Source organism: Manis javanica, chromosome 14, assembly GCF_040802235.1.
Source record: "Manis javanica isolate MJ-LG chromosome 14, MJ_LKY, whole genome shotgun sequence".
Lineage (NCBI taxonomy): Eukaryota > Metazoa > Chordata > Mammalia > Pholidota > Manidae > Manis > Manis javanica.
In genome coordinates, this window is record NC_133169.1 from 5,593,021 (window position 1) to 5,618,142 (window position 25,122).

The 25,122-nt window shown below is 46.6% G+C and overlaps 1 protein-coding gene across 4 annotated transcripts in view; it reads right to left on the bottom strand.

Moving 5' to 3' along the window:
• The window catches only part of DDR2 (discoidin domain receptor tyrosine kinase 2), a 138,119-nt gene that overhangs the window by 109,829 nt on the left and 3,168 nt on the right, over positions 1 to 25,122 (bottom strand). For 2 of the 4 annotated variants that reach the window (XM_073221776.1, XM_073221780.1), the window contains exon 2: positions 12,941 to 13,088. The exons of 1 other annotated variant lie outside the window; for it this stretch is intronic. In XM_073221776.1, coding sequence (XP_073077877.1) covers positions 12,941 to 13,088 — 148 coding nt within the window. Of the gene's footprint in view, positions 1 to 12,940; positions 13,089 to 20,556; positions 20,649 to 25,122 lie in introns of those variants that run through there. One more of the 4 variants, XM_073221775.1, reaches the window with a different exon arrangement.

Genomic DNA, 25,122 nt, shown 5'->3' on the forward strand with positions numbered 1-25,122 from the left:
AATTTATGCAAAAACGAAATCTCTGAAAGGTATCACAGTCTATCATACTAGCAATTAATTAGTAAATTGCTACTTAGTAAATAAACGTATTGAAAAAATAAAGTATCAACCAAAGACTTAAAATTTAGCAAAAATGTTTTCTAGTCACTGTTACCTGAACATTTGAAATCAGGACTACCCTTAAAATCCTGTACCTGTTTGTCACCATGTCCATTAGCAGAGGTTATAACATATGAATCCCAAAGAAATTCAACTGTATTTCCTTAAACATTTCCTTAGGTAATTTAATCATGACAGAGGTCAATCCCCACTCTACTTCCAGACTCCTGTAAATAGATAATGTGTTTTTGTTGCATCTAAATGAAATCTCTGCTATTTAATAGTGTAGTGGGTTCAGTTATGTCCCCCACCACCCCAACAAAAAGATGTGTTGAGGTCCTAATCTCTGGTACCTAGGAATGTGACCTTATTTGGAAATTGAGTTTTCACAGATATTATCAAAATGAGATCATTCCACATTAGGGTGTCAGCCAATGACTGGCATCTCTATGAGAGAAAGGAGATTCAGACACAGGCACAGAGACGCAGACAGGGAAGAAGGCTATGTGACCACAGAGGCGGGACTGGAGTGACCACAGGAGCCCCAGGAGCCAGAAAAGACAAGGAAGGACGCTTCCCTGCAGCCCTCAGAGGGGGCACGACCCTGGCGGGCACCTTGATGTTGGACTTCCAGCCTCCAGAACTGGGAGAATATAAGTCTGTTGTCTTAAGCTGCCCAGCTTGTGGTAAATGTTCAGGCAGCCCTAGGAGACTAATAGAAACAGTCAAATCCACCCATTCTTTCTCTTCTGAAGTATTTTTCCCATAAATCACAGACCACGGTCTGAACTGTCTAACATTGGCTGCTTAACCAGGGTTTTCATATGTCCAATAACTAGCCTGGCACTCCCCCGCTGTTCTCCCAGCCTGGTACTCCCCCGCTGTCCTCCCAGCCTGGCACTCCCCAGCTGTCCTCCAGGCCTGGTACTCCCCCGCTGTTCTCCCAGCCTGGCACTCCCCCGCTGTCCTCCCAGCCTGGCACTCCCCCGCTGTTCTACCTTCACTTCCAGTGACTTTCCCACTGGAAAACTCAATTTCCAAATAAGGTCACATTCCTAGGTACCAGAGATTAGGACCTCAACACATCTTTTTGTTGGGGTGGTGGGGGACATAACTGAACCCACTACACTATTAAATAGCAGAGATTTCATTTAGATGCAACAAAAACACATTATCTATTTACAGGAGTCTGGAAGTAGAGTGGGGATTGACCTCTGTCATGATTAAATTACCTAAAACTTTGTTTACAAACAGGCTGCCAGCCCTTGGGTTGTAATTTGCCAATCTGATTATTTTAATACTATTACAGTATTATTTATCTCCATCATTGAGTTTTCACCCTGTCTCAACCCAGGCCCAGTCCTGTTCCCCTGAGACTTCGCCCTGTTTTCGTGAATGTGCCTTTTTCCAGGCTGAATTGTTCTCCTTCTTACCAGCCCTTCTCAAATGCTCTTGATGCCTGGGAAATAACTCGTGGTCTCCAGTGACCCTGCCAATTGATTGCATCTGTGGATTTTAATAGCAGCTATTTCCTGTAAATAATTGAGGAAGATGTCAATTAAGGCCAATCCCAACCAGATGCCTAGAGGCCCTTTCTAGACACTTACAGGATGGGGGGACAGTGTTATTTGGGGATTGTTAAGGTGTCCTTTGTAGCTCTCCTGCTACATATATGCATCCTAAGCCCGCCTCACCATTCGGATATCACCTTGAGAACATCGCACAAGAAGTGGTACCTAGATAAGAACAGCTCATCCGATGCTAGGCCCCACTCACCACTGGCATATTTCTTCCAAATGGTAGCTTTTAAATGTTTGGCCTTGAGTTTTTTTGTCCTTTTGTGTGTGTTTCTGTTTCTTTTCTGTTTGTTTTTAATATAGTGTAATGCAGCTGCCTGCTCAGTGGCCCGCTCGGCTCTGCCTGGCTGTGCCTGTTCCCTACTGACTAGAGCTTGATTTGAGACATTCATCCGCTGCCCTTGGGATAAGAGGAGCTTGGGACTAGAAGTCGAGCACTGGGAAACCCGGGCTCTGTCACAGTCCAGCCATGTGTGTCTTGGGCCAGGTGCTTGCTTCCTTTCACCCTCTGTTTGTGCATCTGTAAAACGGAGTAATGTTATCTACTCACCCTTCTCAGAGTGCTTGAGTCAAGGGAATAATAAACCTTTAGGGGCCTGGCTGCTAGCAAGTGTGACATTAAAGCTTACAAACATACATGTGTAAGGAAGTTCACCACAGTGTCGTCGGTCATCACAGAGCACCAGAATCATGTGGGACTGGTGGTTAGTTATGGTATATTCAAACCATAAATAATTCTGCTCTCATCCAAAAAAATAATTGACTTAGAGGTGATAGGTGTTAGACAGATAGACACATAGATACCAGTAGTTTTATTTTGACAATGTAAGCACATACATATGCCTAATGCAACTTTGGAAACTATCGGGAAGGATAAGCACCAAAACCTTAAATGTTGAGGGAAGTATTTATCTCTGGGGAATTAAGAGAGATGGCTGGGAAGGGAAATTTTACTTTTTATTTTAGATCATTCTTAAATGATGGGATTCTGGGTTATATTTACTTAGTGATTTTCAGGGTTTTTAATTTAAGTGTTTAAGGAAAAAAAAGTGCTACATAAATGCTCTTCAAATGCTCTTCAGAGGCAGCACTGTGCCAGGTGATGTTATGAATGATCCACACGCATTTTCAATAGCTAACCGTTTCACCCACACGTATACACGCTCTTTGACAGCCGGGAAACTGACCCCACAGTGACGAAGGCACATGCCCAAGGGTTACGTAACCATAAGCCGGAGCGGTGACCATCATCCACTCTGGCTCTGACCCTGTACTCTTGCCAGAGTCCACAAAGCTCCCCTGGCCATTGGAGTATGCCTGCCCTTCATCTGCTCGTCCACTCATTCCACGGACACTTACTAAGGCCTGCCCCTGTGTTTAGAACCATATTGGTTCCAGAAAGAGCCGCAAAGACGAACCAGGCAAGATTTCTGCCCTTAAGCACTTCGTAGTCTCAGCTCTGGCTGCTCCTGTGAGCATGAGTCAGAAGACGCCTCTGACCCCTTCCCTCCAAAACGCCCTCGTGCCACAACATGGCGAAGGTGCTCTCAGCACTTTGGTACATGCTCCATTTTCTCAACCAGCCTCTTAGTTTTGTCCAGTGTGGACATGCAGGTAATGGACAGAAAGGAGGGGAGCAATGTACTGCTAGAAATTTGAAGGGGGAGGATTCTGGTCGCAGGAGGAGTTACGTATGAACTGAAGAATAAACCAGTGGTTGGTAAGAGGAGAACCTTCTCTGATGGATACTGTAAAATTCACATTTCTATGCTGGCTAAAGAAGAAAAATAATCCTTTCACTCAAAATAAAGAAACACAGAACTGCAGTAGGCCCACGTGTGATTTTTCCTCGGGTTTTTGGAAATACTGTAGATGGTCTAAATACCCCTCTCCCTGACATAGGTGGGGATGACAGGTTGGGCTGTATTGAACTGTAAACCAAGGATTTAGAACTTTCACCTAGAAAGTTCACTGGATTTGTTCTGTTTTGTTCCCCATGGAGTTGAGTTGTTATTGAAATGGTATTATCTGTTACATCCTTGGCATAAACCACGGCTATGATAATGCATCTGAGTGGCCAAAGGACTGATAGAAACAGTCCCTGTTCTTTCAAACCACAGGGAACACATGATGAAGGGAAAGCAACATGGGCAGGAAGTGAAGGATTTGGCAGGATGAAAGGAGGGAAGGGGACACTTCAGGTCCCAACCTGAGACAAGACAGAATGAGCGCGCTCGGCAGTAAGGCGGCGAGCCTGGCCACACTCCAGAGCTGCAAGGGGCCTTGGCGGCCAGTATTACAGGGGTGCCATCTGGGAGCCAGAAAGGGGAAACGGTTTGCCAAGACCCTACAGCAGTCTCAACCTGGTCATGTCAAAGGAGGCTCCTGTCTACTTGACTGTCTGATACATACATGCTCTGAGAACATGCTCTCTCGGAGACAAGCAGGTTTAGAAATGGAAATTGAGGACACATACAAGAAATAGCAAGTCTGAGAGGGGGTTTGATTTGAGTAGAAAATACACTGAGGGACGGACGGGAAGTAAATTTGAAAAAATCAGTTGGAATTTGATTCTGAAAGAATGGTTTGGGTCTTTTTTTCCATGTAGGTAACAGAGGACTATTGGACATGTTGAAACAGAGCTCAGACAGCAAACCTGCTATGTTTTTGTCCCAGGAACAGACTGACATATGAAGAGAATTTAACTCGGAGCAAGAAAATATCTTCCTGAGAATAAAAATCATCCCAGAATCCCAGGGAAGCAAAGAGATTGTTAGATTTTTCATATATTCTCTCTGAAAACAACAAATACTCCTTTATAATATTTTCCCTTTTTAAAAAAAGATTACATACTTCTATCTCTTTTTCTGATATAAAAATAACGCATGCTTATTTATGAACTTTCAATTGTATGAAGAACCAAATATGTTCCTATAATTTCCTCACCTAAAATCAAACATAGTTAATATTTTGACATGTTTTCACTCATTTTTTTCTGTGCCTTCTTACATAATTAATTTAATACCTTTTTAAACTTTGTGACTTCTAATTTCATTTACTATAAAACCACAAACACATTCCTGTGTTATCTAAAATTCTCAAAACCATCATTGTAAAGGTTTATTACCTACATATTTAACAATACCCTCAGTGCCGGCCATTTAAACCATCTCTTTTTTGTGCCTAATGCTACATCATTGGGTATAAACTTTGTCCCTTTCACAGTGTTTCCTTTTACGAATAAATTCATAAAAGTGAAATTAGTACATCAAATTGTATGGACATTTTTTTAAGGTCACTCATACATCTTGTCAAATGTATAATTCTGGGGGGTTTATTATATAGAGAGAATTACTAGAGTTTTTATCAACCAAAAGTAGTTTCTCCATTTTAATGGCTTTTCTTTCATTACAAGAATATTTCATATTCGAAGGCAAAAAAATTCTCCATAAAATTAGATTGTGGAGGAAAAAACAGCTTATGTGAAGTTTAACATGGACTCACCGTTGACCACATTTTATATTGTTGCTTTCTTCTGTCTCTGATCAGTTCTGTGTCCCCATCCCTCTCCTCACAACCTCCTCCTCTGTCCACTGCAAGACTCTCAAATTCTTGGGTACTATCAGTTCCATGGTTTACTAAGGGGAATTTCATCTTGCATTTCCTAAGAAAAGGCCCACAGCCACAGGCAGAGGCTTCTGCTCCCTTATCCAGGGCTTTGGAAAATAAAGTTTGCAACAAAAAGATGAATGGTGCTTTCCTGGTCTTCATGGCCTGTGTGTTTCTCATCATCTTTTGGACGCAATCACTGGCTTTTGTCCCCAAGCCACATGAAGCTGGTTATTGCTTCTCCCAGAGCAAGGAGACTTCTCCAGGGCTAATGCCATGTATAGTCGTGTGTAGCCAAAGTCCCCTCCCCTCTACTCCTGGGGCATAGCTCTGCTTCCACCTCCTCCACCGCCCACCTGCTCTTTTGCTGCTCTGCTGACAAGTCCCCCCTCCTCTGCCTCCTTTCCCTCCAGTCTTTCTGATGCACTGCAGTAAAATCTGGTCTTCCTGGAGCAAAATTCTTATCATCTTACAAAACTGCTCGATCATCTGAAGAAGTTCTGTGTTACTTACATAGGAAACAACGTCCAATGATTTACAATGGATCAATAAATATTCCTCATGTGTTTTTTTAATGGATGGGCATTAAGTATCACGGGAGCTCTATCATGAGGTCTATGTCTAACTTTGAGAGCCAGAACAGATCCATAAAAAGTAAAAAACAAGGCTCTAGCGACCACCCCCTTCCAGTACTCCAAGCCTGCATATTTGATAGCCACGTTGCACACTTGAGGTGTTTCAAACTGGACTTACTCTCTTCTCCCCAAATCTCTGCTTCTCTATACATTGGTTCCACTATCCAGGTTCTCAAGACAAGATAGACACAAGCCAGGAGTATGAGAAGATTTGGTGGGGAAGCAGGAGATTTGGGCTTTGTGGTGCCATTAAAATCTGGTTATCTACTTATATTCACCTTGAGTTGTGCTGAGGAGCATAAAGGGACAGAAATAAATAGGACATACCCCAGTGCTGTGAGCATACCGCAGGGGGAGACATGGAGCTTCCGTCCATTGTCAACACGTGCATGCAAGCCTCAGCCTCCAGACCCTCCCCCACCCAACCGTTCAGTTTAGGAAATCAGACTAAGACATCCTCATACATTTTTATGATTCTCTTGTACTTATCTTCTACCAAATCCCAAGCAATCGATATTAGAACAACCATAATATTTGTGAGCACTTTGTATGCACAGAACACTCTTCCAAACATACCTGATTTAATCCTCACAACAAGATCACAAGGTATGTGTTCATCACATTCATTTTACAGATGAGAAAACCATGCATTAGGGAAGTTAGATCATACAACCAAGTTCCTTTCAGGGCACAACGTTCAATTTCTAATATACGTCAGGAACTAAGGGCAAAAAACATTAATGAAATCAGTGACTTTGCCATCTGGTGAGGGAGACAAGCACCTGAGCAGATACATTCCACGTAGTATGGTTTGGGGACAGACGATGCCAAACTCGTAGCAATGGCAGAGAAGGGATCATCTAGGCCAGTCTCAGATTCAGGAAGATTCAGGCAAAGTGGGATGAAGAGAGAAGAAACGCACCGACTAAACCAGAGTGAGGAATAATTAGCTCAGAGTGGGGACACTAAAATTTGAACCCAGGTTTGTCCAACTCTCCAATTCATGTTTTTCCACCATCCTGTTACATGGTAGGTTTTCAGTGGGTATTCATGAAATGAAAGAAGAAATGAATAATGAATGAATGAATACATTATACTCCATCCAACAGAGAATGACTGGAATGTCAGCCCAAACTGTAAGTCTGCTTTCCACTCCCTACCTTCTGATCTAATTAGCTAATGCACCTTAGGGAATGCCAGGAGGGCCTCCTGGCCACAGAGCAGGCTGTCACATGAGGGAACCTACTTCACTCCTACAGTCTCTCTGAATTGGCTGGAGGTAAGAGAGTCTAGAATTGAGGAGAGGACGCCCCACTTTTGTCTACTCCACCTCCTCATAAAAACCCTGTTAGCATCCTAGGCCGTCAGACAGTGGGAAAGGAAGCCGAACAAGACTAGAGCTCCCAGACCCACAGCCAAGATTCCCATGGAATCCTGCACTAACCCCCGTGGCTCCAGGTAACGCTGGATAAAGGAAAAACGACCATAATTCTCCCACACCCACCTCCTCTGAAATTTGGTTCTGGAAGTAGGAGAGAAAGGATCTCCAAGATCTGAAGGTCAGGGGAGTGCGCCCACATCCCTGAGCCATCACATGGCCTGGCCCTGCCTCCTCCCACAGCCGCCCCGCCCCGCCACGGGTGTGGAGCAGATGCAGCCCCCCTTCCTCACTGCCGGCTCTTCAGCCCATCTGCCTTCTGCCTCTGTGTGCTTGGCATACACACGCAGCAAGCTGGGAGCGTGTGTGTGCCATCGTTTCAGAATTCAAAACCCCAAATAAGAGACAGGTGTGGGATTCTCCTGGGGAATTAAAAGGACTACAAGCCCACAGTGTGTGACTCTGGCTGCCCGGTGAACAGCCCAGAGGTGAGCTGGGCTGACGCCACCACTTCAGGCCTCAAACGTGGATTCTACCCAACCCATATCAGGCCACTTTTATTCCTTGGTCCCAAACATTTCCACTCAGAATTTCCTCTTGGCTTTTTCCAACGCTTTGACTTTCCAAGGGAAGTCAAACTTATTTTGAACAATTAAAGTGGAATCCATTTGTGGAGGAAGTGGTCAGCTCAAGAAAATTACGATTATTTCTTTAAGGAGGTAGGTATGAAATGGGCCTTGAAAAATCTCTGATTATTTTGTACCGTTGTTGGAACCAATCTGGGGCTCAAGACCCTTCACTGCCCACTTGGGAACCATGATTTATGTTTCAGATTCTCTGTGATGGATTGAGAAAGGCTTGCAAATTTTGCCATTGAGGTAAAAGACTGTAGTTATTTTCTTCTCTTCAAGAAAATGTTTAGGGTTCATCTCGTAAGCCAGGGGCCAACAGACTTGTTCTGTAAAGGCCCAAATAGTAAATATTTCAGGCTTTGCAAGCCAAAGTATTCAACCCGGCCTATGTAACACAAAGGAAGCCACAGATGATCTGCAAATACATGAGCACAGCAGTGCTCGCAAAACACTTTATTTACAAAAACAGGCCATGGGCTGGATTTGGACCTCAGGCTTTCGTGTGCCAATTCCTGGCATAAACCCCTTGTCGTGTGCAGGACTGTTAGCTTGAGGAGGGACTGATGTTCAGTGGCACCCCTAGGAAGGAGGTCACTGCTTTGTTGCAAGACAACTTCAAGGCCTAGTTGTTCTACCGTCACATAAGTAACCTCAGATAATATCGGAACCTGCCTTTAACACGATCCCAGGTGGTCTGCATACATGTCACCTGGAGACCAGTGTGTCTCAAATACCAGTCAAATTCCAGACTGTGAGGTCTGAGGCTGAGATTCTGTATTTTCAACAAACTCCTGGGGGTTGATGAGGCTGTCAGTGGATGATCCTCCAATTAGCAAAGATCTTTTTAGGGCCTCAGCTACAAAACCCAATAAGGGGGTGGAACATGGGAGTGGGTGGGTCCAGCATCCCACCACCACCAACCAGTCTCTCTACCCCGAAGTACTGCATGCATGATGCTGTGCCCGGTGTTCTGCAAAAAACAAACAGCCGACAGAGACTGAAGCCCTGGCTAAGAGGGTCTCACAACCCTGAGGGGAAGAGAAAACCTCAGACACCTAAAAACTAATCAATACAAGAGGCGTGTGAATGTCTCTTATAAGACAGTCAGACATCAGAGAGAAATCCTGACAAACGCTACGAATGTCCGCAAGGGAGAGCCCACCACCTCCCACCCATCATAAAAGGAGGACCAGGAGTGCCGAGCCCCAAGAAGCAGGACTCCGCGTAGGTTCACACTCGGGAGGAAATGCAGTGAACACCGCCATCCAGGAACACTTGGCATCATTCCTGCTGCCCATAATCTCAGGCTAAAAGAGCTCGTGTAATCTGAGAAGTCATAAGCAATGAAGACCCAAACAATGGAAATAAGACTCTCATTAGCAACCCTACATCTATTCTGAGGGTTTGTGGCTGACCCTTGAAATCTCTTAGAAGCCATGAATATCAAAGCAAAAATGAGATGCAGCCTCAGAGAACACTGGCTCGGAGTGTCTCACTCACATCTGTTTTAGGTCCCTTAGTATATCCCCCTGGTAGTGTATTGTTACAGCACCTTAAAATCTGGGTCAGAACTGCACCCACTCTCTGCAAGAGGGGCACCGGAAATGAGCCTCTCCAGAAGCCAAGGCCTCCCTCCCACCCAGAGCAGGGTCTGTGCACATGCTGAGTCCCTAAGACAGTGCCCAGATGCCCTCGCCCAGCCAGCAGCCAGAGGTGCCCCATCTGGCAGCTGCCCTCCTTTCGTGCTCCGCCTCTGCTGCTCCTCAACCCTGACCCTCGGCTCCCCACGGGTCGCTGCTTCCTCCTCCCCCACCACCCACTCCTCAGTGAGGCGCTCGGTCCCTGTCCCTCTGCATCCCTGCCACCCAGGCGGGCTCAGGCCGGCTCCACCGATGGTGGCTGACCCCCACCTTTCTCTCGCCTACTGATTCCTGCCTCACCTCCTGGGTCTGGCCCAAGCCCCACGCTCCCCATATGTGCACTGACCACCCCAGCGCCAAGTGCTCTCTCCTTCCTTGGGTCCACGTCACTCCTGGACACACCTACCTCACCTGAGCCCAGATCTGTGTTCTGCTCCTTCTCTCTCCTATTAAGGGCAACCTAGGCTGGAATCACCTCATTTATAACTGCACCCCTTCAGCTCACTTCCAGATTCCTTTACATACCCCAGGCACCCAGTAAGCATTGTTATTATTTCATAAACTCCTAACCCAAATCCTTGGACCCCATGAGCGAATAAGAGCATGCTGTTCTCTTGCCCGGAGGTTCCCCCCAGTACTGTCGGCCCTTCTCAGCTTTCATTTTTCATATAGTTTTTGGAGCCCTGTTCACCCAGAAGGGCCTGAGCCCACCTCCAGCACGCCTTACCTCCATTTCCCTTTGCACACTGGTTTCCTCAGTTCCCAGTAGGTCCCTCGTCTCCTGCACTGGCACACCCACGTAGCCTTTTCTGAAATGATCCTGGCACAGCCAAATTCCAAAATCTTAGACGTCGAGGCTTATACAGCACTGCAATCACAGTGTCTCATTTACGCCAGTGCTGTAACCAGGGGATGCTTCCTAGGTTTGTTCTGTCGACAGCCCACCTTGCACCCATCCCATCAGCACAGCCACCACCTCCAACACCGTGGGCCGGGCTGCCTTCAGGCTAGAGAGAAACCTCCTCCAGGACACAGGAAAACCAGAACCTTCTGTCAGAGACTCATGGGAAACAGACCCCTCCTCAGCCCCTTGCAATGGCAGAAAGACAGCCACCAACTCATGAAGGAAAATCAAGTGACAGTTGGAAATACAAGTTCTCCTTTAAAGGAGATATTAAGGTTGGCAGCGCTGCTGAGCTGCCCTCCAGCAATGTTGAAAGGGCTGTTTTGGGAGACAGAGGAAAAGGAAGGGGGTGTGAGTGACAAATGGAGAAAAGGAGACAGAAAGGGAACAGGAGGAGACAGAGCAGCAGGAGGGCGAGCAGAGGGAGAGGATGAGGGTCGGAAGGGGGAGGAGCAGGTGGCGGGGCGCGGGTAAGCGCGGGACGGCAGCAGGTCTCAAAAACGCCGCCACCGGCTCTGCACAATCCCGACAGTGTCCCCTCGGAGCTCCAACACCCACAGGAGGACAGGCTCTCCACCGGCTTATTATAAATACTCAGCGCTGTGAAATCTACTCCAGAGCCCCCTGTGCCCAGAACCAACCAGTGGACAGAATTCAGGAAGTTTATCTCCAGAGACTATAGTTAACCTTCTGTTCTCAGTATTCATAAAAAATGCAAGACCTCTGAAAAGCAGGTGACACACGTACAGATTAAGCTCCTGCTCCAGAGGATCTATGAATAGCTTTGCCTTCGCTTCACAAGTGTTCCAGTGTAGATGCCAAATTACTTGGTCTTCCTATTAATAAGAGACACAGGAAACGGCAACTCAAGTTTTTAAACAGACTGAAATAGTCCGTCTCTCAGTGTCAGAAAAGGGGAAAGCCTGGATTCGTGACCAGAGAGACCTGAGACACTCTCCTTGGGGGGCTGAAGGGCTTGAGACAGTTGTAGGTGCAATACTGTGCCAGGGTCAGGGGAGGCACCTACAGTGGGCTTCACCAGCCAAGGTTGGGTATAGCCCACGCCTTGGATACTGGAATAATAATTTCTGGAAATAGTCACTTAAGATTGGGTGGTATGGGAAGAAAAGACCGCAGTGATACTTTCTGAAGGTAAAGATGCACAGATAAGTAATGGTTGAGGAATCTCTGTGACAGAGAAACCCAGCAATAACTTGTGCTTAGTGGTCATTCTTAGATGAGGCCTCCCGTGAGGATCGCTTAGCCCTGCACTCCCAAGAGTCTATTGGGAGGAAGAAAGGCGGGGGAGGGGGGAAATTAGTTTCAAGGCAATGTGTGGGAAGAGGGGGACCCAGGATACCTCCTTCAACCCAAGGAGGCTAAGGAGAAATGTGGGGAGGCTGCGGTTCCGAGATGAGAAACAGAAGGAGTGGATGATCCAGTGAACATCCTGACAGTCAGACCTCCCCTGGGGAACACGAGTAAAATGCCGCTTTCCCCTCCCACCCTCATGCTTCACTCCTAAGAACCCGCAGGTCCACATTATTAACTTCATTGTCCGTCACCCAGCAAGCACTACGGAAGCTGTGTGGATGTATAAGACTAAGGCAGGTCAGGGTGTCCTGCCTGAGCACCTTCTGTGGGCCAGACCCTTTGCTCGATGCTGGGCAGGAGGCACAGTGTCTGCCTGCAGGAAGCTCCAGGCAGGTCTCACGTTCCTGGACTCCCCCGGTTCTCCATCTGCTGGTGGGATTTGAGCTGTTACAGGATGAACTGAGAAGCCCCATTGCACCAAAGTCCCCCTACAGCAGGCCGCCTTGACGTCTGCAACGGCTCCCTAGCCTCCTCAGGAACGTTCTGCTGTGCACCATGCATCTCCTTCTGCACTGAGACCCGGAGCTCAGGGCTGCGCTTACCCACGCTAAGTATCCCTGGGCTGGGTTTCCTTGTACATTTAACTCCCTAAACCTTTGTACGGGACTCTGGTTCTCTTAGTCTGGTTTTAGTAGTTCTATTAAGTACTGTTTTTCTCTAAACCCCCTCAGATTATTGCTGGAAGAAGGCAACTTGTAAAAAAATAAAAAAATGACATTGGAATCTTAGAGGAGACCCAGACTGATCCAGGAACTTGAGATTCTGGCGGGTCCTGGAAGTGCCGATCTCCCGGGTTCCTCTGGGCCACAAGGCCCCAGAACCGGCCTCTCATCTGGGGCTAGCCACAGCGGGGCCAGCGACGTGCGACCAGCAAGCTGCAGTTCCTATCAGGTTCCCTTCAACATCAAATACACCATCTTCTCATCTGATATCTGCTCCAGGCTCAGAACCCGAGGGCTCAGCTTTCCCAGGGATCCCAGCAGAGGTAAGCGAGGGGCTCAGGGGACCCAGAGTGGGAGCACATGGTGCCCCCTCCTGCCGTCGCCCCCACGTCCATGCAGTGGCAGGGCTCCAGTCACCGGCCTCACTTACATCAACGGGTACAGCACATCCTCTGAGGAGCAGGACCCTCAGCAGCGGCTGGCCTGTGCTTCTCTTCGGCTGCTGCAGCTTCTCTGCTTCAAGCCCCAAGCCCGGACACTTCCCGGAGCATTGAACCCCAGGCCACTTGGAGATTTCCCTTTATGGAGGGAGAGAAAAGGGAGAGCAGTATTTTATTACCAGCGTTTGCTGCTCCACATTTTCTTTCCTGTGAGACTCTCCTTTCCCTCAGTATCTAACAGAAGCCCCCCAGGCGCTGAAGGAGCCTACGTATCCCAGAGGATCTCAGAGATTCTGCATCTGGGGGCTGTACTTATCATACTCATTGATTTAGAAATTAAAACTTAGAATGTTTATTTTTTATTAATTCATTAAAATGATAATTACATGTTAACATATTTTTATATGAAAAAGCTTTTCAAAAAATATGTAGTGAGAAAAGGGACACTGTTTTATGTTTCTAAATACCTCTTTGGTATCTGGCTTAATCAAACACAGTCTCGTATCTGCTTACGGACTCAATTTGTTGCTATTTCGCATATCCTGTCACCTCCGGAACGCACCACCATATACTTGTGGGAGAATGAGAGTGAAAATCGCAGGAACACCTCAGGAGTATTACTGAAAATAATTCCGCTCTTGCGGATTCCCTGGCAGGGTCTCAAGAACTCCCAGACAAGCCAAAGCTGCTGCTCCATACAACGAAATACGTTTCACCTCCACCTCAGACGATCATTCACCTACTTTGATGCAACTAGTTATCAGTTGCCTGAACAAGAGGAACTAGTTGCCTGATCAGAACTAGAACTATCCTTTGCTCCTATAAAAATGTATGGATGTAGAGTTTTTATCATTAAAAACAATCAAGCATCCGCATCCTGTATGTTTCACCTTGGGTTTTCTGTCAAACAGGCTGGGGGTCATTACATTTTAGCCCCTGGAGTTGCACCATTCCTCTCCATGGTCTATGTATTGTATTCTGCTGAATGGACAGGATGACATATGACTACCCAGTGCCACCATGTGCAGGTGGCTTGCTGAACAGCTACCGTAAGTTGCGAATTTCTTCAGTGAAGGGTACAGACGGGATGGGAATACAATGGCCACCCAGAGCAAGAATAGACGTCACATTCTAGTCCCTAGTGAGGCAAACAGCTGAAGTCCTCAGACTTTGGGCTTACCTCACTGTTTCAGAAAACTCACATTAACAATAATATCTGTACCCATTTTTACAAAAATGTTTATGAACATCAACCTCTCTTGAAACATACTATCATCGGTGTCACAGCATCGTGGGGGAAGAAAGAGGGATCAGGGTCCAAGGGCCCCCAACCCAAACAGTATTTCCAAAAACCTAGCACCACTCCCTTGTGCTGGTAAGGCAGCAAAGGTTCACGCTGTTAGATGACAATTTTCTTGACACAGAAAACCCCACACCTAAAGGAAAACCTCCCTCCCTATTTAGTTCAGTTCAATTACATCGCAGGCTTCCAGTGTTACAACTTATGCAGACCAGTGAGGGTTCACTTCCTCGCCCTGAGATTTCCTGGCTGTATAATCTCAAGAATTACTTATCTTCTACCCACTTGTAAAACGGAGTTAAGGATTCCTATCTCACCAAGTTATAAAGAAAAAGAATCACAAATTAAATGTGCCAGCCACATAGCAGGTGTTCAGTGCTTGGTGATTTTTAACCCTCTTCCTTCTTTTTGTTCTAGGAGCAGAAATGAGACATGAGACTGGTCTTATGTCCTGAACTGAGCCGGCTTTTCACTGGGAACCCCAGGGGTCTAGGCTTTCAGGAAGTCTGGAGACACAAGAGACTGGGGCAAGAGAAGATGGCAGAGAAATATTTTTTCCAACAAAAAGGGATTTTGCCAAATGTTTGTCATTTTTTGACTGATTCAACATAAGACACAGGTCTGCTTTCCTCCTCCCCAGGCCAGGAAAACAGGCCCCAACCTTCCCTGAATTTCTGTTTCAGCTTTCCAGTCTACCTCTGAAATGACACAGGCCAGCGCAGTTTGCATTTCCCAAGTCCACAGAACCCACAGAAAATCCACCAGGTTTGGGGAAGCCCTTCAGGTGAGAATGGGGTAAGAGAAATTTGCTTGTGAACGATTCCCAGGAGTAGAAATCAGTACCTGTACTTGTTACAGGCCAGATATATTATGACCTCCATGCACAGATGAGGAAACTAATGTTTGGAGACGGCAGGAAAATTCCCCAGGGCAGCCCAGCTAGCAAGAGAGTCAGAATCCGATCCCAGGCCTGTGCTGCTCCGAAGCCCAGGTATCTGAGCCCGTCGCCACTTGGTGCAGCAAGGCTGGCGGCTTCCCTGAGACGGTCTCACAAAATGGGCAAACTCTCCCTCGCTCTAAGTTTCTGACTTTACTAAACCCAATATCACAACCAAAATCAAAATCAAATTTCTTCAGAAAAACCATCCCTAAACTAGACACAAAAGTAAGAATGGCAGGACACCACAAACAAGATTTTAGACGTGTTGGAGTTGTAGATTATTTATTTTATGTTTTTAGGATTTGATTAGACCAATTGTTAAGATTAGCAGGATGTCATAATTTACAGATTTTCTTGTATCATAGATTAATAATTTGATATTAATGGATCCAATAAGGTTTCTAGCTCCCAGTATATATCAGGAGCTATAGATGCTATAGCTGAAGAAAAGGTATTCCTTTGCCTTAAAGAAGATATAATGCATATTATAAGACACAATGGATATAACTACATATATATTTGGGTTGGTGGGGGAGTAAGAAGGGAAAGAATAAAGTCCTAAAGGAGGAACAATCAGCCAGTGGAGTGTCCAGGCAAGACCTGAAGGAGTGAGAAGGCATTGTTTGAGCTGACTCTTGACATTGAACTAGGGTTTTGTCAGAAAAAGTGAAGACAAGAGTCTAAGAAAAGGGAACAACTTGAACAGGTGAGTGACGGCGTGATGAGGTCAGTAAACAGCGGCCGGAGGACAGGCATGTCCAGGTACCTGAAGAGAGAGCAGGCGGACGGCTGGAGCTGGGAGGGCAGCCAGGGGTGAGCATGGTCACCCCGGGAGAGCCTTTCAGGAGAGGGTGGCAGTTTCAGAGAGGCCCTGGAAGGCTCGCCCTGGCACACGGGCTGCTTTAGAGGCCAGACTAGGGGCAGAGCCTGACCTGGAGCAATGACACCAGGAAGGGGAAAGAAACGACATGGAGGTGCGGTGATGATGACGCGGGGAGGATGGAGCGCTGGCCAGCGGCTGGCTAGAGCAGGGAAAGGGAAGGGACCCAAGGAGCCTGAGGTGCAGCCGCTGTGACAGGAACACGTCACCATCAGTAAGACCTGGGGACCCTAGGAGGGGAGCTGGCGCGCAAGGGAGCATCGTGAGTTTGGGTTGGAACTTAAGGAACTGGGGCCAGGTGACCACATGGGGCAGAGAAGGAGAACATGGGTGCAGTATTCGAGAGAGCGTTTGGTGGCACAGAAACCTATCTGAACATAAAGGCATAAAGGCAGGAAATGAGGTCAAAGGCAGCTGAGATGATCAGGGAAGAAGAGAAGGGAACTGAAGACAGAACCTCGGGGCCCATCCGCCTTGATTGGGTAGAAGAACATCTCCAGATAAGACCCAGGACAACTCAGAAATAGTTCCTTCTCACAAAACATCAGGAGTCCCTGATCTCACCCACTTTCCTTTTTTCTCAGATGAAAAAAACCCAGACCCAAAGGAATAACTCAGGTTTATCTAAGGTTTCACAGCTGCTTAACAGCAAAACTGAGATCAGGTGGATTAAGTGACCATTGGGAATTAGTTTTGCCTTAGCAACGCGGTTGCACGACCTCATGTGGCACGGCTGGACTCAGAGAAGCCCAAGAACAAAGTAGAAACCCCATTTCTCTCTGCTGCATCAGTCCAGCACTGTGACTGTGCTCGACTGCGTAAGCAGCTCAGGGCCTCAAACCACTTGTTATTTACCTTGTTGTTCTGTCCCTCCACCCTCACTCTCCCACCACCATCTCCTCCACCAGTGCAACTACAGAGCAGAGAAATTACAGTTGAGTTTCCTTTTTTAAGTGCACACATGATCATAGGCTTTTGGAGTTGAAAGAACTTTAGAGTTCATCTACTATTAGTTTGACCTTGGCAGAAACAGACCCTGAAAAGTTCAGTGACCAGGTGGCCAGCTAGTAGCAGGACCCAGCCCCAGGGTCCACTCTTGTTTCTCTCCATCACACCACCAGCCTTCAGGGCAAGAGACTTGTGTTTAAGACAAGCTCTTTGCTCTCTGGTTTCTCAAAACGTGCGCTACTTAGCCCTCCCCACTCATGACGCTTCATCTCAAAAGAGCTCCACGGTCCGAATCGTTTGCGTGGTGTCTTACCCTCTTTTGGACAGTCAAAATGCTTATTCCCTTATTAAAACCATGGGAAGTCTTGCAGTAAAGAAACGTGTTTAATTATCCAAGAATATTTCCCAAATTTACTTGACCACAGAACTCTGGCCCTTGCCCTGCCCCTCTATCTAACTTAAAACCCAGTGGTCTGCAAGGATTGTACTTTGGGAAACACCACCTTTGCCTAATTAGTAAGATTTCCTTTGTGGGGCCCAAGCAGAAGGCCTCACTGTGGGAATGGGTGGGGAGGCCATGAGGGACAGAGAAGGAGAGACAGGGAAGAGTTCCAGTCTCTTCCAGAGCCCTGTGCTCTGCCGAGCACCAAGACCAGAACAGCTATTTCGGACATTGTCACTTGGGATCCTGGTCATAAGCTGAGGGCCCTCCTCTCCAACCGAGTGTTCTTATGGGAAAGTGGGTTTTAGGGGCTCCTGCACTCCTCGTCACTAGCACGTGGGTTTCGCTTTGCTCCTACCCCATGGTCAGCAGCACTGCTACGTGGTCAGTGTCCTTCAGGTTACCTCCACAGCTGCCCCCCAACCCTGATCCGACCTGTCACTTCACATCTGGATGACTGAGACAGCCTCTAATGAGTCCCCACTTAGCTCTTCTGCCCAGTAACTTACCTTACACACTGCAGTCATATTAACCTTCTTAAAACACAATGTTTCACCTGCTTTAAAATAAAATTCCACAACCTGGAAGCTCTCCTTAAGGTAAGAAAACGTATCTACGCCATGCTGTCTCTCCGTGCTCCACAGTGCAGATTCCTCGCAGCCCCAGGCTCCCAACCTCACGTTAACTGAGCCCAGCCATCTGACTTCCAGCATCCAGCTCCAGTCCTGACTTTGCAGACCCTGCCAGGAGCTCTCCCCACCCGCTCCTTGCAGACACTGGGCCCCTAGCCCCACATCTACTTGTATTGCTCCTTTACCATCTCCTGAGTTTTCCAAGTGATAACAAACTCAGGAAGCAAAAAGATGATGCCTTATGACGTTCAAGGCACTTAGTATTCAAATAAACCCTTGCTGAATACAGGAATTAATCCATGTTGACCTCAGAACTATGAGCTCGGGAGAAAACTTCATGTCTACACAGAACATTGGAGGCATGAACCTCTTTCTAGGTCTCCAAGGCATGTAGATCTTTCTAGTTCAATTCATCTTAGTTTTACAAAAAAAGAAGATTGATTCTCTCCTATCCTGGAGGACCAGTAAGTTCTCATTGTTTTTCGTGTGGACAGAGCTGTGCTTTCTGCCACCTTCTTGCAGGCTCCTTGCCACACTCGGCCTCCAGAGAGAGAGTCTAGACGGAGTATATTAGGTGATATTTAAAGACGTATCTCTAAATTTTCCAAGGATCTGGCCAAAAAGAGTGTTCTTCCCAAAAACATCATCCCTATTGACCACTGTTCCTTCCTTGAGATAAAAAGGTAGATTAAAAAAAAAAAATCATAGTCCTTGAGGCACCCAGAGTTGATGCAGTTTTACTCAAAATGTGCTCAGAGGAACACCCGCAGCAAAATCACCTGAGAGAGGTTGTTAAAATACAGGTTTCCTGACCCTGCTCAGAAAATTTCTTACTAAGCCTGTGGTGGTGCCTGGAATCTGCATTTTTAAAAATCTCTCCGGGTGCTTCTGATGCATGTTCAAGTTTGAGGCCCACCAGCCCAATGGAAAAGACAGGCAAATAGATAGTTATAAAACAATGGTGTCCACTTAAAATGAGAGAAATTCACAATGCATAACAGAGGTGCAAGGAGAGGAAGTAGTGTGAAGAGGTTAGTGTGACGATCAGAATGACCTGGATTCAAATCCTGCCCCTGCCACTGACTTGCTAAGTGACCGACCCAGTCTCGGTGTCATGTGTCTGACATATATAAAGCAGGAAAAATACCCACTTCATACAATTATTGCAAGATTTCAATGAGATTATGTATATAAAATACCTGCATAAATCTCGGTCACTTCATCACTCTGAACTCATCAGGATTGTTATTCGTAATAATTAATGAAATTTAAAGGAAAAGGGGCAGATCAGAAAGGCCTCTTAAAAAAAAAAAAAGGTGGTCTGAATTTAATTTTAAAGCAGGCTGTCTCCAGCCCACAAGATTTCTAGAACTTTTTAAATTTTGTATCTTCAATTCTAAAATTTGACCTTTTTAATACTAGGTTAACCAGGTGCTATTGTGCAATTTCAGCGCCTCTCTTCACATTGGTGTTTGAATTGTACCAACGTCATATGAGACCAGATCAAATCAAGGACCAATCCAGAAAGAGAGGAAACAGTGAATGGCATGGGGAAGTTCAATCTACTCAGCCATAGAGGTCAATGCCATGTTCATGCTATAAGCAGATGTGTCACGTGGCCTCTCACCTTTTGCCCACTAACACCTACCAGATATGTGATGTGGCCTCTGACCTTTTGTACATGAGCACCATAAACAGAAACCTGAGGCATAAGTACACAAGGCAGAATGGTTCTGTCCCTAAATCTATTAGTAATGGATTAGATACTCCTTTAGTAACAGTTTCAGTATCACCACAATTGCTAATCTTATCTTCAAGTGAATGGACAATTCAACAAATTATCAGATGAGACCTGATTAAAACTGACATTTAACATTTCCTACTTAGCAGAATTTTGGTTAACTGTGAGACCAGATTTTCTTGGACTTATAAACCTTTGAAGCTATTAATAACAATTTTTTTAACATACTCTAATGGGCATTTTCTGCATGACTATTAATTACACTTAAATAACAGACCAGACTAAACACAGACCAGGCCCTGAGGTCACGTGATTCCACCTCCATGCTAGTGATTAGTTTCAGCAAACCACACCATCTGACACATTAAAATAATTTTTTAGTTTATTTTACTGCATTTACAGTTATTTGACTTTATTTATAAATTTGGTTTGCCTTTATAGTTACAAAAGAACCATAAGCATAAGAAGCATATCCCTAGTTTTAGGTTTGTACATATTTAACAACAGCCAAGTTATTGATTATCCCATGGAGCTGCAACAAATTCCCTATAAAATAGGTCTATATACTGTGTGGGTTTGAGCAACATCAAATTAGACAATCCCAAAGGACTCTGCTTAGAGAGCTCAGTCTATCTGTCTGTAACTGTCTCCGTTGGCGGAGCCTGTCCCTGCCTTTCCACCAAGGATAAGCAGCAGAGAATCTGCGCCTTCGGAAACCCATACCTGAAGCCACCCTTGCAGTGTATCTGCTCCCTGCAGTCTTGGGCCAGTGTTCCATCAGCTGCAACCCAAATCAGCATTTGCAAAGCTCTTAATCTGGGGGTGAGGGGAGAGGGAGGAGGTCAGGAGAGCATCCTCTTCCAATGAGGAAAGCATTTGCCTTACACTTAGAGCCATTTACCTCACCTGAAGAAGTGTGGTCGGTGGTGGTGGTGAGAATTACTGAGTTTGATCACAGGAAATGACTAGATATCAGCACGCTTGTCACCACGCTCCCCCAGCCCTCCTTTATTCAGCAGAAAGTGTTTCAACACCCCACGATCAGTGGGGTGGGTATTCTTTCCTTACGCATTTCTTGAATCATGCAGTAGAAACTGTAATACCCTCTTCATCATAAAGATGGAGTTGAATGTATTTTTCAACAGTAACATAGTATTTCTCCCTGAGGAACTGTGACTAAGTAAGTTCGGGAACAAGCCGTGGATGACATTTCCTTGGTATCCCTCTAAGCACAAGGTACACCCAAGGACGGCTGAATGAGTGAATCCATTCTAGACCGTGCTGGTCTCCAGAAGCCCTGCAGAGCCCAGGGGCTTGAGGAAGTCTAACCACTACAGAACATCTATGCCTTTTCATCACACTTTGGGCTTCCAGGATTCTTGGGACGGCCCAGAGCTGACCTTTCTCAGTGCTCAGAAGCCAAAGTGAGAGTCCAGCTAGTGAGCGTATAACCTGACCAAGGCTGGGAATCGCCGCTGCTCGGAGAATTACAGAAACTTGGAAATACCGAGTAGTTCTATGTGAAAGGGGAAGGACAGAAAGCAAAAATAGGAAAGAAAATCAAAAAGGGGAAGAGAATTATTTCCGACCAAATCATATCTGAATAACATAGGCTCAGTCATAATATAGCCAAATGCACACAAATAAAATGAAAAGAGATGGTGGAAGTTTAGAGAGACCATTACTGCAGCGATTAGGAGGCTGGTGTTCCAGTGAACATCCCTGAACAGGCTCTCAGTTCCTTTATGAAGCTGGTTAAAAGAGTGTCTTCCTCTAGCAGACAGTCAATAAGAGCTTGCTAAATAGAATTAAACCCAATAGAGGCACTGAGGGATCCCAGAACCATGAGAGAGAGGAGCAGGTTAGAAACTTCTGAGAAACACCAGAATGGGGAAAGAATGGGCAAAGTGGAGACTTGAGCCTTAGGAGTAGGAAGGGGGAAAAACAAGAAACATAACAAGTCAAGGCCAATGTTCTCCCAGTGGCCCCTCCAGCTCGGAACCCTTGGTAGGACCAGTTTGTTACTGAAGGACTTCTACAGTAGCACAAAAACCAGATTCCTCTTTAGCTCACCTGTCCCTTTCCTGAGTGCGTTTTGCAGTTGTGACCCATGCTGTTTTCTACCGCCCTCTGAATCTTTCCATTGTAATAGGATTATCTTGCCCCATGTACAACACAGCCTCCCTTCTTCCCTATCTGCCAGAACTGCTCATTCTTCTTCCTTCTGGTGTGTGTAGACCCCCAGCCAAGGAACCCAGTCTTGTGCTTGGTTCCCCATTAAAAGATGATAGCATGCGCCAGTCTGTCATGAACATTAAGGGAAGGGGTGGTAGACACAGGTGGGGTGGGGATGAATGAGGAGTCAGGCGAGGAGATGAAATGACAACTGCCTTTTCATATCAACAAGGCCAAGGTCAAGCAAATCACATCCATGATCAAAATGCTTAAAGGAAAAGGAGTTGATTTAAGATACCAGTTTCCATGGCTCATACATGATTGGCTTTTAGACCATTAGAGATCTAAGATCTCACCAGAAAAAGTAAGAGAGGTAACATTCACTTGTTCTGAGCATCTTCTATGTATGGGGCATTCCGCTGGGCTCTTCACGTAGCTAATGGCACCTACTCCTCCTAACAACCTATGAGATGAGAAAAATAAGACTCAGAGAGGTTAAGTGCCTTGTCCAAAATTACACAGCCAGTAAGTGGTGGACAAGCTGGAATTTAAACCCGTGTCCTTTCCACCGTGTGAGTACTTCAGGAAGCAACCTGGCAGCTAGCTGTGGACTTTGGTGGGTAGATGTCACTGGACTGGGGAATGGACTATGGAAAGTAGGTGAGCTGGGGTAAATGAGGTGAACTGAGGTGGCAGTGCCGAGCTAATAGCAAAAATCATCAACAGTATTCATTAAGTACATGCCAGACATCACGCTAAGTCCTCGCCAGCGGCATCTGCAATGCCCATTAGGTGGGAATTACAATCCTTCCTGTGCAGAGAGTCTAAGAGCTGGCCCGAGGCCACACAGCCAGTGAGAGCGCGGTCAGGGCAGTATCTGACTTCACATTGCGAAGCCTCTGAGGCCTGGACAGGCTTCCACTTCAGGGAAAAAGGAACACTGTGTACACCGTGAGGAGGAGGTGGCCACCGTGGGTGTCTCTCCCAAGCCTGCCCTCAACTCACACTGGAGAAGCTGAGGCAACACTTAGAGACTTACCAGTGGAGGCTCACATTAGAATCACCTGGGTAACACTTCAAGTACTGCCCCTACCCCCAGATATTCTGAGTTAACTGGTCTGGGGACGCTCGAGGTCGACCCGAGGTTTCTGATTTATGGGTGAGCAGCCCTCACTGTGATGGCTGCTGAGTTCAGAGAAGCTCTGGGATGCCTGGGGGTGTTGGACACATTTCTGAACTGAGTCGTCATTGCTGAGAGAGTCAATTCATATGTTGCACAGTTTCGAACAGGGCAAGGCATATAAAGAATCCAGTGTGTCTGCATATGGACAGGACACCACTGACGTGAGCTGGCTGGCTCAAGACCTCAGCGTGTCTGTGGAGGCCCATTTTTAGACAGGTGTTAGATTTCTGGGTGCCTGTGAGATGTGCGTTTGGGGTGCATGTTCGAGGTGTGGATGATGTGAGGTGCTGAAAGTGGATCTTACAAAGGAACCATGGAAGGGCGTCTGAGGGTTTCTGTTAATTTTAAAATGGTGTGATATTAATATATGGAGGGGTGGCCACTCCAACTTTTAGCGTGTCTATTAAAAACGCAATCATATGGAAAGGTCTGACCTAGATTCCTTACACGTGATTGATAATTCATAAAACTTAAAGTCTGGAAACTAACTATACAAGAAGGGAAGAAAACCAAGTTAACAGAGAGGCAGTTGGAGAAGGGGGCAATGACGAGGCCCTCTGGGTGGCACTCCCACTCTGTGCTTGGACATTGCCTGGGAAAAACTCACTGCTTTCCTCTTCTCACACACTCACAATACTTCTGACACCAGCTGTCGGTTTTGTACACCAAGAAAATTCTGACACTAACTACCTGGAGTTAGTGTGGACCCACAGGTGGAGGGCTTGGTTCCACAGACCATGCCCCAAAGCAGACTGCAAATAGCAGGTCCATGGCTTCTGTCTGACTTGGCTGCAGGTGGGAGGTCCCAATGACCCCCTGCTTGGCTTTGTCCATTCCGAAACAGAACACAGGGAAAGGCTTAGGTTTACGGGTTTATTATGTAATGAAGGATATGATCAAGGACACAGATGAACAGCCAAAGAGATAAGTAGCGAGAGGTCTGGGAGGGTCCCAAGTGCAGAAGCTCCTGCCCCTGTGCAGCTGGGGTACATCACCCTCCCAGTACATAGATGTGTTCACCAACCCAGAAGCTCCCCAAACCCATATTTTCGGGATTTTCATGGAGGCTTCATCACATCAACATGATCAATCATTAACTCAACCTTCAGCCTCTCTCTCCTCCCTGAAGATTGGTGGGCAGGACTGCAAATGCCAAGCTTCTAATCATGGTGTCGTCTTTCTGGGGACCAGCTCCCATCCAGGAGCCCACCCAGAGTTGCCTCATTAGAACAAAAGATGCTCCTGTCACCCAGGAAATTCCAATGGATTTAGGAACTCTGAGCCAGGAACTGGGGTCAAAGACTAAGGACTATAACAGAAGATGCTCCTGGCACTCTTAGGAACCCTTTGCTGGGAATCGGGGGCAGGGACCAATACATACACCATCCACTACCTCACAGACTAGACGCTGTTGGAAGTTTCAAATCGAGGATTCAAATAAAAGATTTTGGAAACACCTTCCCCACTTCCCTTACCTTTGGTGTTTATAAAGCAAACAGAACTTAACCAGAAGCAGAGGCAGGGGCGTCCGCACTGCCTGCTGGTGCTCTGACCACAGACACAGAGCAGGGAACATGAGGTGAGGGACGAGGTGAGGTGTGCCTGCCCGCCAGCGACAAGGTCCTGGGACAGGCACGTATCCTGAGCACCTCAGGGGCCAGTCTCCAAGAGGAAGCAGATGGACTGACCCTGAGCAGCCCCTCTTGTTCAGGGACCAGACTCTCTGAACGTGCTTGGACAGCATGGCCCAGGGTCCACACCTCCTGGGGCTGAGGAATCCCGGCCATGCCAGGCCGCCGCAGGCGTTCCAGACAGACCCCAGGGGCATTTCCCGTGTGGAGGGATTGCTTCCACCCAAAGGAGCTGGTCGCTGAGACTGAGCCACCCATCTCAGAAGTCCACCCACAGCCAAATACAACTACTCTCCCAGC